The 16,492-nt window shown below is 43.0% G+C and overlaps 2 protein-coding genes across 2 annotated transcripts; one reads left to right on the forward strand and one right to left on the reverse strand.

Moving 5' to 3' along the window:
* Positions 1-906: 906 nt before the first annotated feature.
* On the reverse strand, positions 907-5,277 carry LOC127779322 (uncharacterized). Its single transcript, XM_052306055.1, has 2 exons — positions 4,894-5,277; positions 907-2,402 (listed from the first exon to the last, which is right to left on the reverse strand). Exons 1-2 carry the CDS (start codon positions 5,275-5,277, stop codon positions 1,023-1,025), a joined length of 1,764 nt encoding a protein of 587 aa, XP_052162015.1. The 3' UTR covers positions 907-1,022.
* Positions 5,278-11,370: 6,093 nt separating this feature from the next.
* Positions 11,371-15,191, forward strand: LOC127778321 (non-specific lipid transfer protein GPI-anchored 14-like). The gene is made up of 3 exons (XM_052304906.1): positions 11,371-11,784; positions 13,228-13,326; positions 14,778-15,191. The coding sequence occupies exons 1-3, from the start codon at positions 11,427-11,429 to the stop codon at positions 14,942-14,944; spliced, it is 624 nt and encodes a 207-aa protein (XP_052160866.1). The 5' UTR covers positions 11,371-11,426; the 3' UTR covers positions 14,945-15,191.
* The last annotated feature ends 1,301 nt before the right edge of the window (positions 15,192-16,492 follow it).

Raw genomic sequence — 16,492 nt, forward strand, 5'->3', positions numbered from 1 at the left:
CCGGCTGTTGAGAAATGGCGTGAGGAGAGAGACACTCCATTTTTACCTTTTCTCTCTCCTAATTTGGCGCATCCGCCACTTTTGGAGGATGGGTTGGTCAGCTTTTTCCGTTCTATACGCCAAATTAAGGATGGAAGACCGGATAGAGTATCTGCTGGCCATGCTCTTAAGGATTAGTGTCAGGCTGTTAAGTGGGCCGGGCCGAGCCGGACCAAGCTGTTGTACTCATGGTCCAAATTATGTAAGTCGACTGTGTTTCGTATTATAATTCATTTGATTTTTTTCTTAGTCAAACTTCATTAAATTGAACATTGAATATATTTTGACTATTGAAAATATTAGTATATTTTTCTATAAACTTAGTGATATATGATTTAACTTGTGATTATTTAAATTTTGATATGCCATGACGATTCCATACTATAAGCTAAAGAAAAGGAAGAGAGGAGCATGAGTGCGATGAATTTATAGGAATTTTCATAATTTATTAGAGATTTACACTCCCGTTCGTTTCCTCTCAAAAGAATGGATTAAGTTTTAGATTTTCGTGGCACGCTTTTCAAACTGCTAAACAGTACATTTCGTACGAAACTTTCTATATGAAAGTTGTTCTAAATAATCAGATTAATCTATTTTTCAAGTTTGTAATAATTAAAACTTAATTAACACATATTATTACCACCTCGTTTTACGTGAAACACTTAATCTTCATCTTCATCTTCGTCTTTAGAAGATTCAAACACCACCATGTGGCTTATAGATAGATTGTAAGCCAAGTAGCCAGCCAGATTCGAATTCAAAACCTTTGGTTCTGATACCATATTATGTTACATGTACTAAACAATTTAAACCAATAAGCTTAAATTGGTGAGGAAACAGCGTTCACAAGAAAATTGGTGAGGAAAGACTTACAGTTCTCACTTGTACTCCAACAGATAAGTTCACAAAACAAATTGGAAGCAAATATAAGTAAAAAAAAATGATAGCAAAAGCAAGGATTACAAGATTAAAAGTGATATTATTTATCTTCTGATGAGATGGTGCTCCTTGTCATTGTCAACAACAACACTACCTGAACTCAACAAACATCCCTTGTACACACCAACCTCAACACAATCACCAACACCCAAATCCTTGCATTTCCCTGTCTCCAGATCATACACCATCACCCTCCCCTTGGGTCGCACGCAGAACACGATCATCCTCTCATCCAACACCAACAATGGATGCGCGTAGAATTCTCGAGGGCGAAGGTGGATCTGAATTTTGTATTCTTTGACCCAGGTTTCTTCTTCAGAGTCGATCAGAAACCAAAGATCCATTGATGATGATTGATGAGATCGATCGCGATGAACTGTAACCAAGAAGCCTTTCAGCTCGGTCAAGGTCAGCAATGGCGGCGACAGATCGTTGTCTTGTTGGATCTGATGGATGTTGAGTGGTCCACGGAGAAGCGGCCTCCATTGCTCGGTGTCGAGGTCGAAGCGAGCAATGGCGCCGTGGTGGATGTCGTCGTCGTCGTGCTCGAAGGGGAGGAAGGGGAGGGGTATGTCAACTGCCAAGAAGTGCACGACGCCGGCGACGACGGCCATGCCGGCGTTGCTGGCGCCGGCGAGGTGGAACGGCGGCCTCGGCATGCCTCTCCACCTCGCACCGGCGTGGGCGCGGCCGGCGCGGTCGAGGGCGAGGACCTCGACGAGCTGCTCGACGCGCAGGTCGGGGGAGAGGCTCGCCACGCGGAGCACCTTGTACTCGCCCGTCGAGGAGGCGCGGCCGAACGCGTGGGTGAACGCGTGGAACCTCTCCTCGAGCCGCCACCCCGCCCATGGCTTGTTCTCCTCGGCGAGGTCGTGCGGCAGCGGGTCGTCGGCGCCGGCGCCGGTGACCGGGTGGAGGACGCGCGCCCTCCTGTCCGTCCCGACGACGCAGGCCAGATCGCCGCACGTGGACAGCTCCAGGACGCCCTCCTCCGCGCCCGTCCGCCGCACGACGTCGCCGGCGAGGCCCACGAGGTCGACGTGGCCGCCCGACCCGCGGCTGGTACGGCACGGGGCGCCGGTGGCGACAAGCAGGGCGCCCCGGCGCGCGGCGTGCGCGGCGACGAAGCGCTGGTCCGAGAGCGTGGCGCGCCACGGCCGGCACACGGCGCGGAAGCGGGCGGCCGCCTTGGCCGGGAGGCGCAGCAACACCTCGCGCACCATCTCCTCCGGCATCAGGGCCGCGACGCAGCCACCGCCATCGCCGGCGGCCGCCATCCGTCGCTTCCTCCGTCCACCAGATCGCGGCTGTCTCGTCGGCGGCGCCATCGCTGACGTGCTTCGAGAGCGATGGGGAATGTGGGATACTGGGTATCTGGGATTTTCAGAATTTTCAGATTCCTCAGTGGAAGAGTCTAGAACATTCTGCGCGTAAACTATAAGGATTTTGATTCCGAGGACAAAGGGATAAAATTGATACAAAAAACGTAACGTATATGGAAAAATTTATGGGGATAAAATCGGAGTCCAGTACAACATTTGCTATACCTTTTCATACTCTGTTTTGCATCGTCGTGTTCTTTTAGACAGGGTTGATAATAAAATTTATCTCTATCTCTATCTCTACTGCTTAGAAAATTAGAAGGGTTTCCGTCATCCGTCCGTGAAAAAAAGGCGAAAAAAATCGGGAGAAATAAAATCGAATCTGATTACATGTGACGCGGTAAAAAATAAAATCGAATCCATCCACGGGAAGCTGCCAGCGCCGTCGGTGAAGCCGGATCGGCGATGTCTACGTCGCCGTTGGATCCGCCGCAGGAAGCCGCCGGCGTCGTTGCCGTCAACGCCGCTGGATCTTGAGGGTGGAGAGGGTGCCGTCGCCGATAGAAACAAAGAGGCCGACAGGGAGGGACGGCCGTCGAGGCCGACGGGGTGAGGGAGAGGGCGAGGGACAGTCGTCACCGCACCATGTAGGTGAGACGGGGGGAGAGGGAAGGGGAAGCGGCGCCGCCGGAGGGGCACCGGAGGGAGAGTGAAGGGGAAGCAACGCCGCCGGAGGGGTGAGGGGAGGGGAAGAGGCCACGTCGGGCGGGAGGAGAGGGAGGTGGCGTCAGGTAGGAGGAGGCGGCCGGCGATAGGGTTGGGGTGGGGGGAGAATGATTTAGGGTTAGGGTTGCATCAGGGTTTTGATTAATTTGGAACCGATATGAGCCGTCCATTGAAACAAACGGCTCAGATCGATCGAGTGTCGGGCTAGCCTCCATCACCGGACCATGACACTTGGCCACATGTGGGCCAGCAGTCCATCACAAACGTGGAACTGAGAGGAGTATGGGATGTTAGTTAGACTTTAGTCCCTTGCGGCTTGAGAAAAGTTGGCCGGCTCGGTTGTGGATTGAAAAAGAAAATGGGCTGAAAATGGCCCATGGAGAAAGAATGATTTTTATTTAAATAAATACTTAAATAATGTTTGTATTATCAAAATTAGCAATTAAGCCCTTTTAATTCCAATAAAATTTCAAAGAGTGTAATTAATATGGAGAATTTAATAAAAATTAAATCCAACAATATTATTTTATTTTTCACACTTAGTTTACTTATAAATTAATTTAATTATATACATACCCACATAAAAAATACCCAAATATTCCAAAAAAATGTATTGCAATTAATTAGAATTTAATATGTTTTAATTCAATTTTCTCGTTTTTTCTTCCTGTTGGAACGCATGGGCACTTTTACTAGTATATTAAAAAAATGCAAAAAATACAACCTTGCATTACAATAAAAATAAGTAAAATATCTACATAACTACATAATATATGCAACTAATTATTTTGTAAACACACAAAAGCCTTACGCATCGACATATTAGAAGAGAGCAAACATGATAGAACATGGGTATGGAGAGATACTTAACGGCAAAAACACAAAACATGGATCACGCAGGAACGAGGGAGGCCAGCAGCAAGCTGAGTCCCCCCGGCATCCATCCAGGGTTGGGCTTCTTGCAAGATGGAAAGAGAAGATGGTGTTAAAAAACCTAACCCAAAATCGACATCGGTAGCTAAACGCGGAAGAAACGCCAATCCTCACTCATAAGATTAGTCTTTTAGATTGTATAGGCCCAGGATCTAAAGTTGTGGCTCCGGATGAGCCTGTGGTGAAGCAAGCCCAATATAACATAGGTGGACTATGGTTGATGGGCCAGACTGCGCACTCTAACAGATGGAAGGAGCCTGCCGGGCGTATCCATCCGGAGGTGGGCTTCTTACAAGATGGAAAGAGAAATGGAAGAAGCAAGCATATCTCTAGGAGACGGCTTCTAGTAGACGGCCACTGCCAAGATTGAAGGACTAGTCAATGTAGAACTTGCACGACCACCCTGCCAAGATTGAAGGACTAGTCAATATAGAACTTGCACTTTGTCAATGCCTAGATTCGCCATAGCTATTTCTAGCCGGGGAAGATTAAATTTAGCAATATTTAATGTATTTTGATGATACATTTGTTTTATATTAAACACTTCCTCTGTTTCATATTATAAGACTTTCTAGCATTACCCATGTGCCTAAATTCATTAACGTCTATATGAATGTGGGCAATGCTAGAAAGTTTTATAACCTGAAACGGATGTAATATTTTTTTTACTAACTTCATCAAAATTAAAATATTTAGTTAAAAAAATTTAAACGACTTATATGAAACTAAGAGAGCATGCAAGAAGATGGACAATTTTATTCTTTATTATCTAAAAAAAAGAAGATGGACAAGCAAACGAAACACCATTAACAGCTAAGTATTATGCAGAACACAAGCGAATAATCCTTGATCAACCCGACTAATTATACATTAAACCAAACCAAAACTAATCAGCCAAACGAGATCTATCTCCAACTCTTCGTCAATGGCACACCATCCTAAACTCCGCGGGCTTCCGGCGAGGTCGCCGGCCGTGTCGCGGCGGCGGGATCCCGTCTCCCTTCGCACGCCTGCCGCTGCGCTTGCGCGTGCGCGGGGGGCGCGGCTCCTCCTGCCGCCGCTGGAGGCGGCGCGCGGCGTCGACGATCGGGTCGGAGAGATCGTCGGAGAGCACGGCGCGCCACGACCGGCACGCGTCGCGGGCGCGCGCCACAGCGGCGCCGCCCCGGAGTCGCCGCAGGACGCCGAGCAGCAGGTCCATTCGGAGCAGCGGGCCGGACTGATCGAGGACGTAGACGACGCCGTCGCCGACGTTCCAGAAGTCGCCCTCCCCGACGCCGGTTGTGGCGGCGGCGGCGGCGGCGGGGACGAGCGCCATGGCCAACGGCGAGGAGAGGAGAGGCTGAGTCGATGAGGATTTTAATTTGGCGGTTGCGCGCTGCGTGGCGACGCGGGAGAGCACGAGAGGATTTTTATGGGCAGTAGGCGTGTGATTCGAATTCGTGATGGACTCAAACATCAGATATTTGGAGGTCCAATGTTGATTTAGTTGGGCCTGATTCGTCGTTCGGGGATAGGATTCTAATTCCCTCTTATATCTTTTTCTCTTAATAAATTGATGAATATAAATAGTTCTAAAAAAATGGGCAACGTAGAGTAAGTAATATCTACTATGTATCGTATGTACTCTGAAAAATTATATTCAAATTTGATCTACAAACATTAAGAAAATAAAGATAAATTTAGACGTAAATAGTACCAATAATATTCATATGCTAGATTTGTTTTTTTTTATATTTCAATTTGTGAGTTGAGTTTTGACTTGATTTTTTTAAGTAGTTTATGTATATGTTATAAATGTTATTATTTTTTTAGAATTTTTAACAACTATTTAGATAGTGATTGAACAAACGAGGAAACATCGGCTCTCCTTATAAGAGCTTAAAACCCTTTTTCCATAGTCCGAGATGGAGTTCGCAACTACTTTGCATTATTGATCTGAGATTTAGCTACCGTACAATATATGGAGATGGAACCATGGAAGTAGTTCTCTAGGAGAAGGGATTACCCAGTAGAGGGTGGACGGTGGAGGAGGAAAATTAGGCATTGAGGCGGAGGTGATGCCGAGCAGACGCGGGTGCACGCCAGGTGCTCGACGAATGTTCTACGCCAGGTGCTTGTGTGATTATTGTCAGTGACAAATGGGTTCATAGATTTGACTTCATACAAGGCAACTCATGTTGGTGTAATGTAATCCTGTCGCGGCGTCAAGTTATATATATCTCCTGGTTTCTAGCTGAGTATATATATTTTGCATAGTTTGTTAGCTGCTACTAGTAGCTTGTAGGCTCCGATATGTGTTCTGTTCATGTCAAGAGCCATCGTGCTGAGTTCGTGTCTCACGTCGTAGGAATCGAATGCTACGACGGTATGACAGCGCCAAATCCTCTGTTTCTTGCTTTGCTTTTGTTTTGCCGGACGATGAATAGTTCGTCGGCACGGTGCTCGTCACATTGTCTTCGCTGCATTCGTCAGTGTACGCGAGCGTGTGAGGTTCATTAAAAAAATTAGACCAAATTACCCTCCTCTCTCTAATCTGTCATCTCTTCCACTAATTTTTTTTAGAAACACGGTAGAAAAGAAAACGCTCATAACACGTGCGCGCTCACCCTTATAAACACACACGCACACCCTACCCTCACCTATCACGGAAAGAATGCGCCTCGTTATCGACGGGTACATCGCCTACCACTGAAAGAATAATTAGTCGTAAATGTGAGCACCCATGTTAAATCTAAGATTGAAACCTGAGTGGACGTAAATGTGAGCACCCATGTCAAATCTAAAATTTAAACCCGAGTGGACTCGTCCTACCACAAGGAACTTAATATGCTCATTTCGCTCTTCCAATAATATATTTATTATCACCAAGTTAATCAGAGGACCTTGCCGACGATTGCTGTTCTTATTACTTCTGTAATAGAGTGTTTCAGAGTTTTCTAATTTGTCAAATCACCAAACTATACTAACTCATCCGATTTCCAATCAAATAGGGTTTGCATCACTGCGTGCCAAGATCGGTCACGAAATTATGGCTCAATTAATCGGTTTGTGGGCGACGGATTTGATTGGAGATCGATCGAATTTGCAAGTCGCAACCACTAGGAGGGAGACAGATGCCCTTGGATTGGACCAAATAAAATTTGTTAGTGATATTAAGACAGTTACATGCATTTAGGTGCCATCAAACGAATTTACTTTACAAATAGCGACATTTTTCCGTTCAAATAATTGAAGGCCATAATTAACTCGATTCCCATCAGGACGGTTGGGGCAAATTTTTTTTCTTAATCAAGGCTAGTTCATTCATTGCACAAAAAAATAGCATTTACAATATCTTGGATACAACCAGGAACACGATATTGAAAGGTCGAAAAGCAACACATTATGGGCATGTTTAGATCCACGTGTAATGGTAAAAGTTTTTGCATTGAATTTTTGGTAGTTAGTGTTTAGAGGCATGCAAAAGTTTTGTCATTCTTTCATAAAAGACAGATTTGCCCATATATCGCCCTAGCCAACAGACGAGCCACCTTATTGATTAGTACTACTACAGTTTACAGACGGTTGAGGCAGTTGTGATCGTCGTTTTGCCTTAATTTTCATATTTAGGGTGTGTTTAGTTCTTTGGGTGTAAAGTTTTTAAAGTATACGAATATATATTTGAAGTACTAAACGTAGATTCCGCCTATAAACTGCGAGACGAATTTATTAAGCCGAATTAATCCGTCATTAGCAGATGTTTAATGTAGCATCATATTGTTAAATCATAGCGTAATTAGGCTCAAAAAATTTGTCTCGCAATTTACGTGCAAACTGTGTAAATGGTTTTTTTTCCCATATTTAATACCTCATGCATGTGTCTAAATATTTAAAGTGGCGTTTTTGGCTAAAATTTTTTTATCTAAACAAGGCCTTACAGGGGTATATCCTTGTGTATTGAGCCCATCAGGTTTCTTAGGTTATGGATGTTGCATTCCTGCTACTCTCTTAAAATGACTAGTTATATACTCGTACATTGCAAAAGTTTTTTTTTCTTTATTTAAGTTTAGTGGAAGGATTTGGGCCGGGTAGGCTGTTTTTTTTTACAATGTTTTTTTTTTAGAAATAAGTTTTTTAGGTTGGAAGGTTTTCATGAGAGGAAAGATGTTTTTACGTGGTCGAGGAGGATGACTCCCACTTTTAAATACTAGAGAAAATTACAAGATAAATTTGAATTAGCAACGATTATTTGTAGGATTCTACAGCTGGGATTATTCAATATGATTTATAGATTAGCATTCAATTATTACAATGATTAGATTTTTCGACTGATCAAAATCTCTATCTGAATCAATGTATCCCATTAATTGTTACTAGTAAGTTCCTAAGATTGATGGACACGCATGTCAAATCTTGGATTTGTGCCTTGATGGACCTAGTGTGTACATCACGTTGTTAGCTATAACCATCTTACGAAAGTACACACAGTAGAGACTAAATTCTTGTCTTGTCAACGTTGATTGCTCCACAGGAAACTGTAAGCCCCTTTGATTCAAAGGAAATTTATAGGAATTTTAGAGGATTTTATTTCTATAGAAATTTTTCCTACAAAGCCTTTTCAATTAAAGGAATGAACCCTATGGAATCCTATAAAATTCCTATGGAATGCCTCTTCCCATACAAGTTTTGGAGGAATTTTAACAAGAGGTAGAACCTCATGGAAAAAAATCCTTTGAGTTTTATGTTTTTCCTGTGGTCCAATCAAACGGTCATTCCTACGTTATTCCTGTGTTTTACAATCCTCTGTTTTATATTTACATTTCTATCAGAATCCTATGTTTTTTCTTTTCTTCCGTTTTTTCATTTCTGTGATTCAAAGGGGCCCTTAAACCACTTGTTGCAAGTCACTCCAAATTGGCCTCACGTTCACTACCCGTATTTGAGCCAGTTTTCTCCGAACATATAAAGATGAAGACATACATACACATTCACCGTCACAATCCTCACCCAGTATTGAGTTGACGCATCCTAATCAACCGTACCATTATTTTACAGTGGCAACAAGATACTATCAAGCAGTCATGGTTAATTAACTAAGACCTCTTCTTGACAGTCCCTTCACTGCCTTCAGTACTGGACTAGTCCACTCTATTGCCATCCTTAGTCCTTACCACGCTTATGAACGTTTTCAGGATTACTTGTCTTGATTATCAATCGTTCCCTATGATTTTTTTAAAATCATATATTTTTTAAAAATCATGTCAAATAAATGGATCGTAACTTTTAAATGTAAAACAATACTTATAATTATTTTTTTTCAAACTGTGTATTTTACAATTTTATATGAATATACCGTTTTAAAAATAATTACAGAATATACCTTTGTACACCTATTGTCCATTAATTGACCAGGTCAAAACAACTTATATCACTTAGAGCAAGATCAATAACAAAACCTATTACCAGCTGTAATAGGTGGATATATTATCTGTAACAAACATTATAGCTAAGATATACCATAGAGATATCCTATGCTCACTGTAACATAAATATTTTATTATTTTTATGACCCCACCATCTTCCCCCTCTATTCTCGTTCCATCCTTCCATTTCTGAGTTTTCTTTCTTCTCGCTTCTTGCTGGTGAAGATGAGGCAGTGTCCCTACACACGGACACGGGTAAGGGCGAGGGAGATGGCGGCGGTTGCGGCAGACACAGGCGACGGCGTCCCCGGATGACGCGAGCGAAGGCGGTGGCTGCAATGGACAAGGGTGACGGAGGGCGAGGACGACGAGATGGACGCGGGCGACGGCAGCAGCCGCGGAGGACAAGGACGGCGTTCATTGTGGATGCGGGTGAGGACGTCGAGATGGACGCGGGGCGACGACGGTGGTCGTGGAGGACGAGGATGGTAGCCACGACGGATGCGGGCGAGGACGGCATGATGGACATGGGTGACGGCGGCGGCTGTGTAGGACGAGGATGGCAGCCGCGGCAGACGCGAGCGAGGACGGCGCGATGGACGCGAGCAACGGCGGCGGCCGTGGAGGGTGAGGATAGCGTTCACGGCGGATGCATGCGAGGATGGTGAGAGGGATACGAGCGACGGCAGTGGCCGCGTAGGACGCGGTCGACGGCCACGGCGGAGGTGGGCGACAATGGTGAGATGGACGCGGGCGACGGAGGCGGCCGTGGAAGACGAGGACGGCAGCTGCGACAGATGTGGGCTAGAACGGAGGGAGGGATGCCGGCAACGGTGGCCACCGTGAAGGAAGAGGACAGTGGTGGCCGCGGGTGAGGGCAGCGGGATGTACGCGCACGATGACGGTAGCACTTTCCTGCCATCGCCACGGACCCCACGACCTCGGGCCGTGCGTGTAGCCAGGCGGCTAATTAGTCGCCCGCCCGTTCTCTCTCTCTTCCCTTCTCTCCTCCAGCTCAGCAAAAAATCCTACGTGATCTTCTACCGTCTATTATTGTACCTGCTATTATGCATCAAGTGATAGTGCGGGTGTAGCTAGCCAGGTTTGCGAGACTTGACAGATGTACGCTCTTGTTCATTAGGCGGCTCACAACAACACCGTTTTGTCGCCATGTTAATAGGTAAAACGGGTGTTGCCTGTTGTAGGGGGGCGACGTAGGTATAACTTTTATTTTAAGAAAAAACTTGTAAGTATATTTTTATTTTAAAATTTGTTGATAGTTGGATAGCTTTTTTTTTTCAAATAAATTTGAAGATAAAGTTATGAAAATAAATATCATTAGAGCATGGTTAATTGAGTTTTAAATATTATAAACTTGAAAACACATTATTTAGTAATTCGAAAAGCATGTTAACAAAAATCTAAGCTAAAACTGTACTCCCTCCATAAAAAAACTCAACTTCCAGAGTTTAAATTTTGTCCCACAAAAAATCAACTTCTACCACCCTACCTACTCTCAGCACATAAAAAAACAAGATGTTTTATTTCTTAAATACACTTTACCTACCTATCACTATTCCTACTTTTTTCAATAATGAGAAGTATTTTGGTCATTTTTACTCTCCACTACTTTCTTCTTGGGATCCTAGAAATTGCTAATATTAGAGATTTTGGAGGAATATGATACTTGCTAGAACTATGAATCTGGACAAATTTACTATCCAAATTCATAGTTTTAGAGTTCAGATTCATAGTTACAGAAAATGTCGTATCCCTTCAAAATTCATGGGTCGGAGGGAGTAGAACATCACCATTCCCCGTTCCCCGTTCCGGTCCGGCAGAAAAGCAGCGCGCGTGCGGCCGCGCGGGACACGCCGAAAACCACGCGCCCAACCCACAACCGGGGCCTTTCCCACTTGCCGCGCCGCGCAGCCATCCATCCACAGCCGCAACGCAACCCACCACCACACCTACACCCCAACATGCCTCTATATATTTCCCCCCTCCAACTCCAGCGAGCTCGCTCTCTCCCCCTCTCTCTCTCGCCCTCGCCGCCATCACCATGGAGCATCATCGTCATCGGGGAGCGGTGGTTCTCGTGGTGGCGGCGGCGGCGATGGCGATGGCGATGTCGGCGGTGAGGGGGGATTTCGCGGCGGACAGGGCGGAGTGCGCGGACAAGCTGATGGCGCTGTCGACGTGCCTGACGTTCGTGCAGGACGGCGCGTCGGGGGGCGCGGCGGCGCCGACGCCGGACTGCTGCTCGGGGCTGAAGGCGGTGCTGGCGGCGAGCCGCAAGTGCCTGTGCGTGCTCATCAAGGACCGCGACGACCCAAACCTCGGTCTCAAGATCAACGTCACCAAGGCGCTCTCCCTCCCCCAGCTCTGCAACGCCCCCGCCAACATCTCCGACTGCCCAAGTACGCACATCTTCTTCAACTTCTCTTTACCCATCTCTTCGTGTTCTCAATTCTGAACAAAACAAAAACAAATTATGTTTCTCAATTCTGGTCGTTTATGGTTGTGCCTTGTTATTTTTTTTTCTTTCTGTGGTCAGAATTTTCAAAATTTCGATCTCATCTCTCGTTCTGAACATCAAATATTTACGACTGACGAGAGAGAGTGTGTGATTGTATAGTTCCTTCTTTCTGAACCATGTTTCTGATGATCAAACGCATGGAATTATTAAGTATATGTGTTCCTTAGTTCTCTCGTATTAATCTCTCACAATCTTAGTTTTTTAACTGTATTATATGAATATCTCAAAGCACTGAATAAACTGTCGTAATTATAAGCAAAACGGCGTCTTCAGGGCTCAGGCACGCAATATATTCATCGCACTTAATTTGTTGTCTTCTATCATGGCGATAGCAACGCAGCACAAACCATTTCGTATTTTTCATGAGCAGCCAAATTAGCAGCCTTTGCTCATGCGCGGCGGTCGGTGGATCGGTCCGTGACGGCATCCATCATGATTGAGATCGAGATAGTGTCAATGAGTACATTTTAATCGAGGTGTTTGGCCACTTAGCTATCTACTATTAGGCAGCTAGCTGAAGAGTCTGACTGGGACCGAGCTAGCTCGACTCTTTGCTTGGTCCCTAGTGACAATGGTGGTAGACTGGTAGCACCGGGTTCACTGAACCGTTTTGGGTTAAATTACCGCCACCCCACGGTTTGACTGTTACCACGAGATATACTGTGGTTTCAAAATCTAAGAAAGGTCACCGTACAGTTTGGTTATCGCCGCCTTGTTATTTTTAGCTATTTCATCGGATTATTAGAATAGTGGTGGTAGCACTCGCTGCCCATTATTTATAGCTACTTTTTTTAGATTTTTATAGTTTGCTTCAGGTATAAAAGAAATATGTTTTATTAAAAAAATCTTTTACTATGTTACAACAGTTGTTATAAGCTATTTATTAAGTTTGTTTTAAAAAAAAATCAGTTTATCCTTACAATCATGTAGACAATCCGTTATAAGTAATCGTGAATAATTTGTTCCTATCTTTGCTACTCAATTATTCGTTTATGATTAAAAAAACCAACCAGATAGTGATGAACAGTAACATATACAAAGGGGAAAGTTTATTTATCCTCGAGGGAACAGATATACAATACTAATCGGAAAGCTTGAAGTATGTAGACTGCAAGTTATTTTCGAGATCGGCATTTTTTTTTAAGTTTCTGGTTAACTGAAGATTTCATGTATGTTGTAGACTTGTAGTACTAGTTAATTAAACATTTTTACATGTTCCTTGTTGATTGCCCAGAGTGCTTTATCACTGGATTAGTTGGTATTTACAGGTGTTTCTTTTTTGCAAATTGAATGTAATTGTGGATGGTAAATTGGCAATCTGCAGGGCTGTTGAACTTGCCACCAAACTCCAAGGACGCGCAGATCTTCGAACAGTTCGCCAAGCAGCAGGCTGCCATGCAGGGCAGCCCCAGTGCATCCCCTGGTCAGTTCCCATAATTTTTTCTCTCCTAATCCTATACTTCACTGATTTCTTATACAATTAATAACTGATATTTGGATCCAAAATTAAATATCAAGATTTTCTTTTTGAAGTATATATGGCCATGAAACCTGATGTTGTAACTTGTCAATCAGCGGTAGAAGCACTAATTCCAAAATAGAAGGAGAAGGGTAGTACTGTAGCAGCAAGTGACAGAGACTCACTGCGACATCTGTAGAAAATTCATTGACTATCATAAGTAGGTGGCAGTGCAGCCAACCAAATATCTTTTGGAGATTTAACTCCCCAAGCTGTTGATGTGAACATGTCGATTAAGAGCAAGTATAATAGTGGACGATAAGTCTACTATAAGATTAGATGGAGGAGAGAGGTAGTGAAAAATTAAGGATGTTGACTCTTATGTAAGAGCTAGCTTATCACAAGCTCCAAGATAAATACATTAAATGTATAAGTGAGAGATAGAGAGAGGAGAAGAAAATCGTAGCCAATCTTATAGTTAATCTATTATATATGTTGGTTTTAAGATAAGCTAATAGTAGGAAGTTGGCTATATTATTATCCTGAACAAGATGCCAAATTAATTTGATGGAAGCTGAAAGGAACGTACTGTTGCAATAATAGTGGCCTAATAGTGGCTCATCCGTCAGCGTCATTTAGCTTGAGAGGCGACATGCATGAAAAATCAGCGTGCCACGACCAGCACTATTGCAGTAGTGCCATGCCTTTTTGATCATTCTGTTTAGCAACCCGTGACGGAGATGATCGTGGTGTTTTGCATCTTGCAAAGACCAGCCCTTTTTAGGCCTTCTTTGTAGTGGATTTTTTTTAAGGAAATTAGCAACTTCATCTAAAATTGTGCAAATTTTTATGTTATGCAAGGATCCTAGCTTGTTAGTTTATCAGTCACAATAAAAATAAAAAATTAAAAACTTAAATCTCAAAGTTCATTGGTAGCGAAAACTCAATAGCAACCAGCTTGTAGCTTATTGTTACCAACCACCTTGGTAACTAATGGTCTGTTTCCTTGTAGTGTACCTCCGTCCCATAATATAGCAACTTAGAATCATATGGGACACTACATAATACTAACAGCCTAGCATAGTTTTCTGTTCAGATTCGTTGTCGCCATACTATATTGCATCACATCCTGTTCAGACGGAAGAAATTTATTATTATCATATTCATTTCTCTACGGCTACTGTGGTTTTCTTTGGACGGCGGAGTTAGGGTGTGTTTAGTTCACGCTAAAATTGGAAGTTTGGTTAAAATTGGAACGATGTGATGAAAAAGTTAAAAGTTTATGTGTGTAGGAAAGTTTTTATGCGACGGAAAAGTTGGAAATTTGAAGAAATAGTTTGGAACTAAACAATGCCTTAATTAACTATCCAATCCTTCTAATTCAAGATGATTAATTTGGTCTTGTGGTTCCTCAGGTGGGTCAAGCGCACCGGCCGCGGGCGCGCAGAAGAGCGGTGCGGCCGTGTTGCGGTGGTTGGGAGTGGACGGAGTTGGTGGCGGCGGCGCACGCGCGGTGGCGCTCCTCCTCTTCCTCCTCTCCTCCGCCGTCGCCGTCGCCGCGCCTCTCCTGCTCGTATTCTGAATTTCTGATGGCCACAGCTTAAAATTAGCGTGTAACACACAAACGACTAAAAGTCTCTAATTAAGAGCAGTGAGTGGTCTTTGCCGTTGGAAAATTTGGAATTGTAGTATATCTCATGATCAGCTAGCTCTAGTAGCTACGCGTGTTGTGTGTGGTCTCGAACGACTTTATAATCTCAGTGTGATATTGATTTGATATAGTTGTAATCATAAAAAGGTTGGCAATCTGAAAAGAGAGATTGATTTCATTGATTTGTGATGAGATGGAGCATGCGCGCTTGTGTTTGTGCGTGTGGAGTACGTGTTAGCTTCTGGATAAAAGATTAAAAAAAGGATATGGGAAATGGGACTGCATGTCGGCATTCCTGATCCGTAATCATCACTCGTATATGAAGTACATGTCGTCATTCGTCCGTAAGCATGTTTGGGGAGTTGCTCTCACAGGCAGTTGGCGAGAAACCGGAGAAGTTGAAAAAAAAACTGTTTTTAGTTTCTGATTTATCATTTTTCATTAGCACGTTTTTAAATTGTTAAATAGTGTATTTTTTAAAACAACTAGAAAGGTAGCCCGCGCACATGCGCGGGCACCTTCTTATATAATGTGAGTGAAATTTTATTGAATATTTATATGCGGGTGGATTTTTATTAAAATATCTTGTATTTTGTTCTAACCTAAAATTAAACTTATTTTGTGTGCTTTAAAAGCTGGTTATATTTTTATAATTACCCTTGCAACATATAAATTCTAAAATAAAATTACTTGAGATCATGTGGTTTTAAATTGATGAGAAAATATTGTGTCGAAACAATGGAGGTGGCTCCTATGATAAAATTTAGGGTATTTTAACTCGCCAAAAGGATATCTTACAACCTCAATAGAAATCCAATAATATCATTTTTTTTGTTTGATTGTATTTTAAAATTATATATATTTTTCATTCTAACCGTCCCTTGTAAAATGTTTGAATTTTTCTATCAAGTATTGGTTTTAAATCCAGGAACATGTATCCAATTTTCAATTTATTTCATGTCCATTTGTTTTTCTTTTGGATAGTTTCATTATATGAATCATCAAATGATTTGATCTTTGCAATTTGGGATGAAAATATAAGAACACATAACCTAGTATGGGGTAAAGACATACATTCTAAATTTTCTCTCCTGAGATATTGAAGTAATGGTCATAATAATGTATTTAGCGAATCATCACTAAAGTGTATTGTCTTATAACAAATACGTTTCTATATTTTTCTACGTCAAGACTTTACAATGTATTGTAGCAAGTTTAATAAAAAAATAATAAAAAAGGACATGGCCATTAATTCCTATATGGAACTGACTTGATTTATTGCTAAGGCCACTGCATGGTTGTTCCACTGTTAAAATCCTTAGGTACAACCCACATACTTACCGGTATGCTGTTCAACCAACTACACCTTTATTTTCACCCTATTGTTAATATTGCTAGATGAATACCTGCTATGATTAGTGACTTCGTAGATCATATGTGTAATTTGGACGATATGATCATCTTTCTTAAAAATATTTA

Source organism: Oryza glaberrima, chromosome 7 (genome assembly GCF_000147395.1).
Source record: "Oryza glaberrima chromosome 7, OglaRS2, whole genome shotgun sequence".
In the NCBI taxonomy this organism is placed as follows: Eukaryota; Viridiplantae; Streptophyta; class Magnoliopsida; order Poales; family Poaceae; genus Oryza; species Oryza glaberrima.

Bases quoted from the DNA above. Each gene is read 5' to 3' on its own strand.
- LOC127779322 (XM_052306055.1), bottom strand. From the start codon at position 5,277: ATGGCGCTCGTCCCCGCCGCCGCCGCCGCCGCCACAACCGGCGTCGGG. The intron at 2,403-4,893 runs GTGTGCCATTGA...GTTTACGCGCAG, and splicing joins AGCCCGCGGAGTTTAGGATG to AATGTTCTAGACTCTTCCAC.
- LOC127778321 (XM_052304906.1), top strand. From the start codon at position 11,427: ATGGAGCATCATCGTCATCGGGGAGCGGTGGTTCTCGTGGTGGCGGCG. The intron at 11,785-13,227 runs GTACGCACATCT...GGCAATCTGCAG, and splicing joins CAACATCTCCGACTGCCCAA to GGCTGTTGAACTTGCCACCA. The intron at 13,327-14,777 runs GTCAGTTCCCAT...GTGGTTCCTCAG, and splicing joins CAGCCCCAGTGCATCCCCTG to GTGGGTCAAGCGCACCGGCC.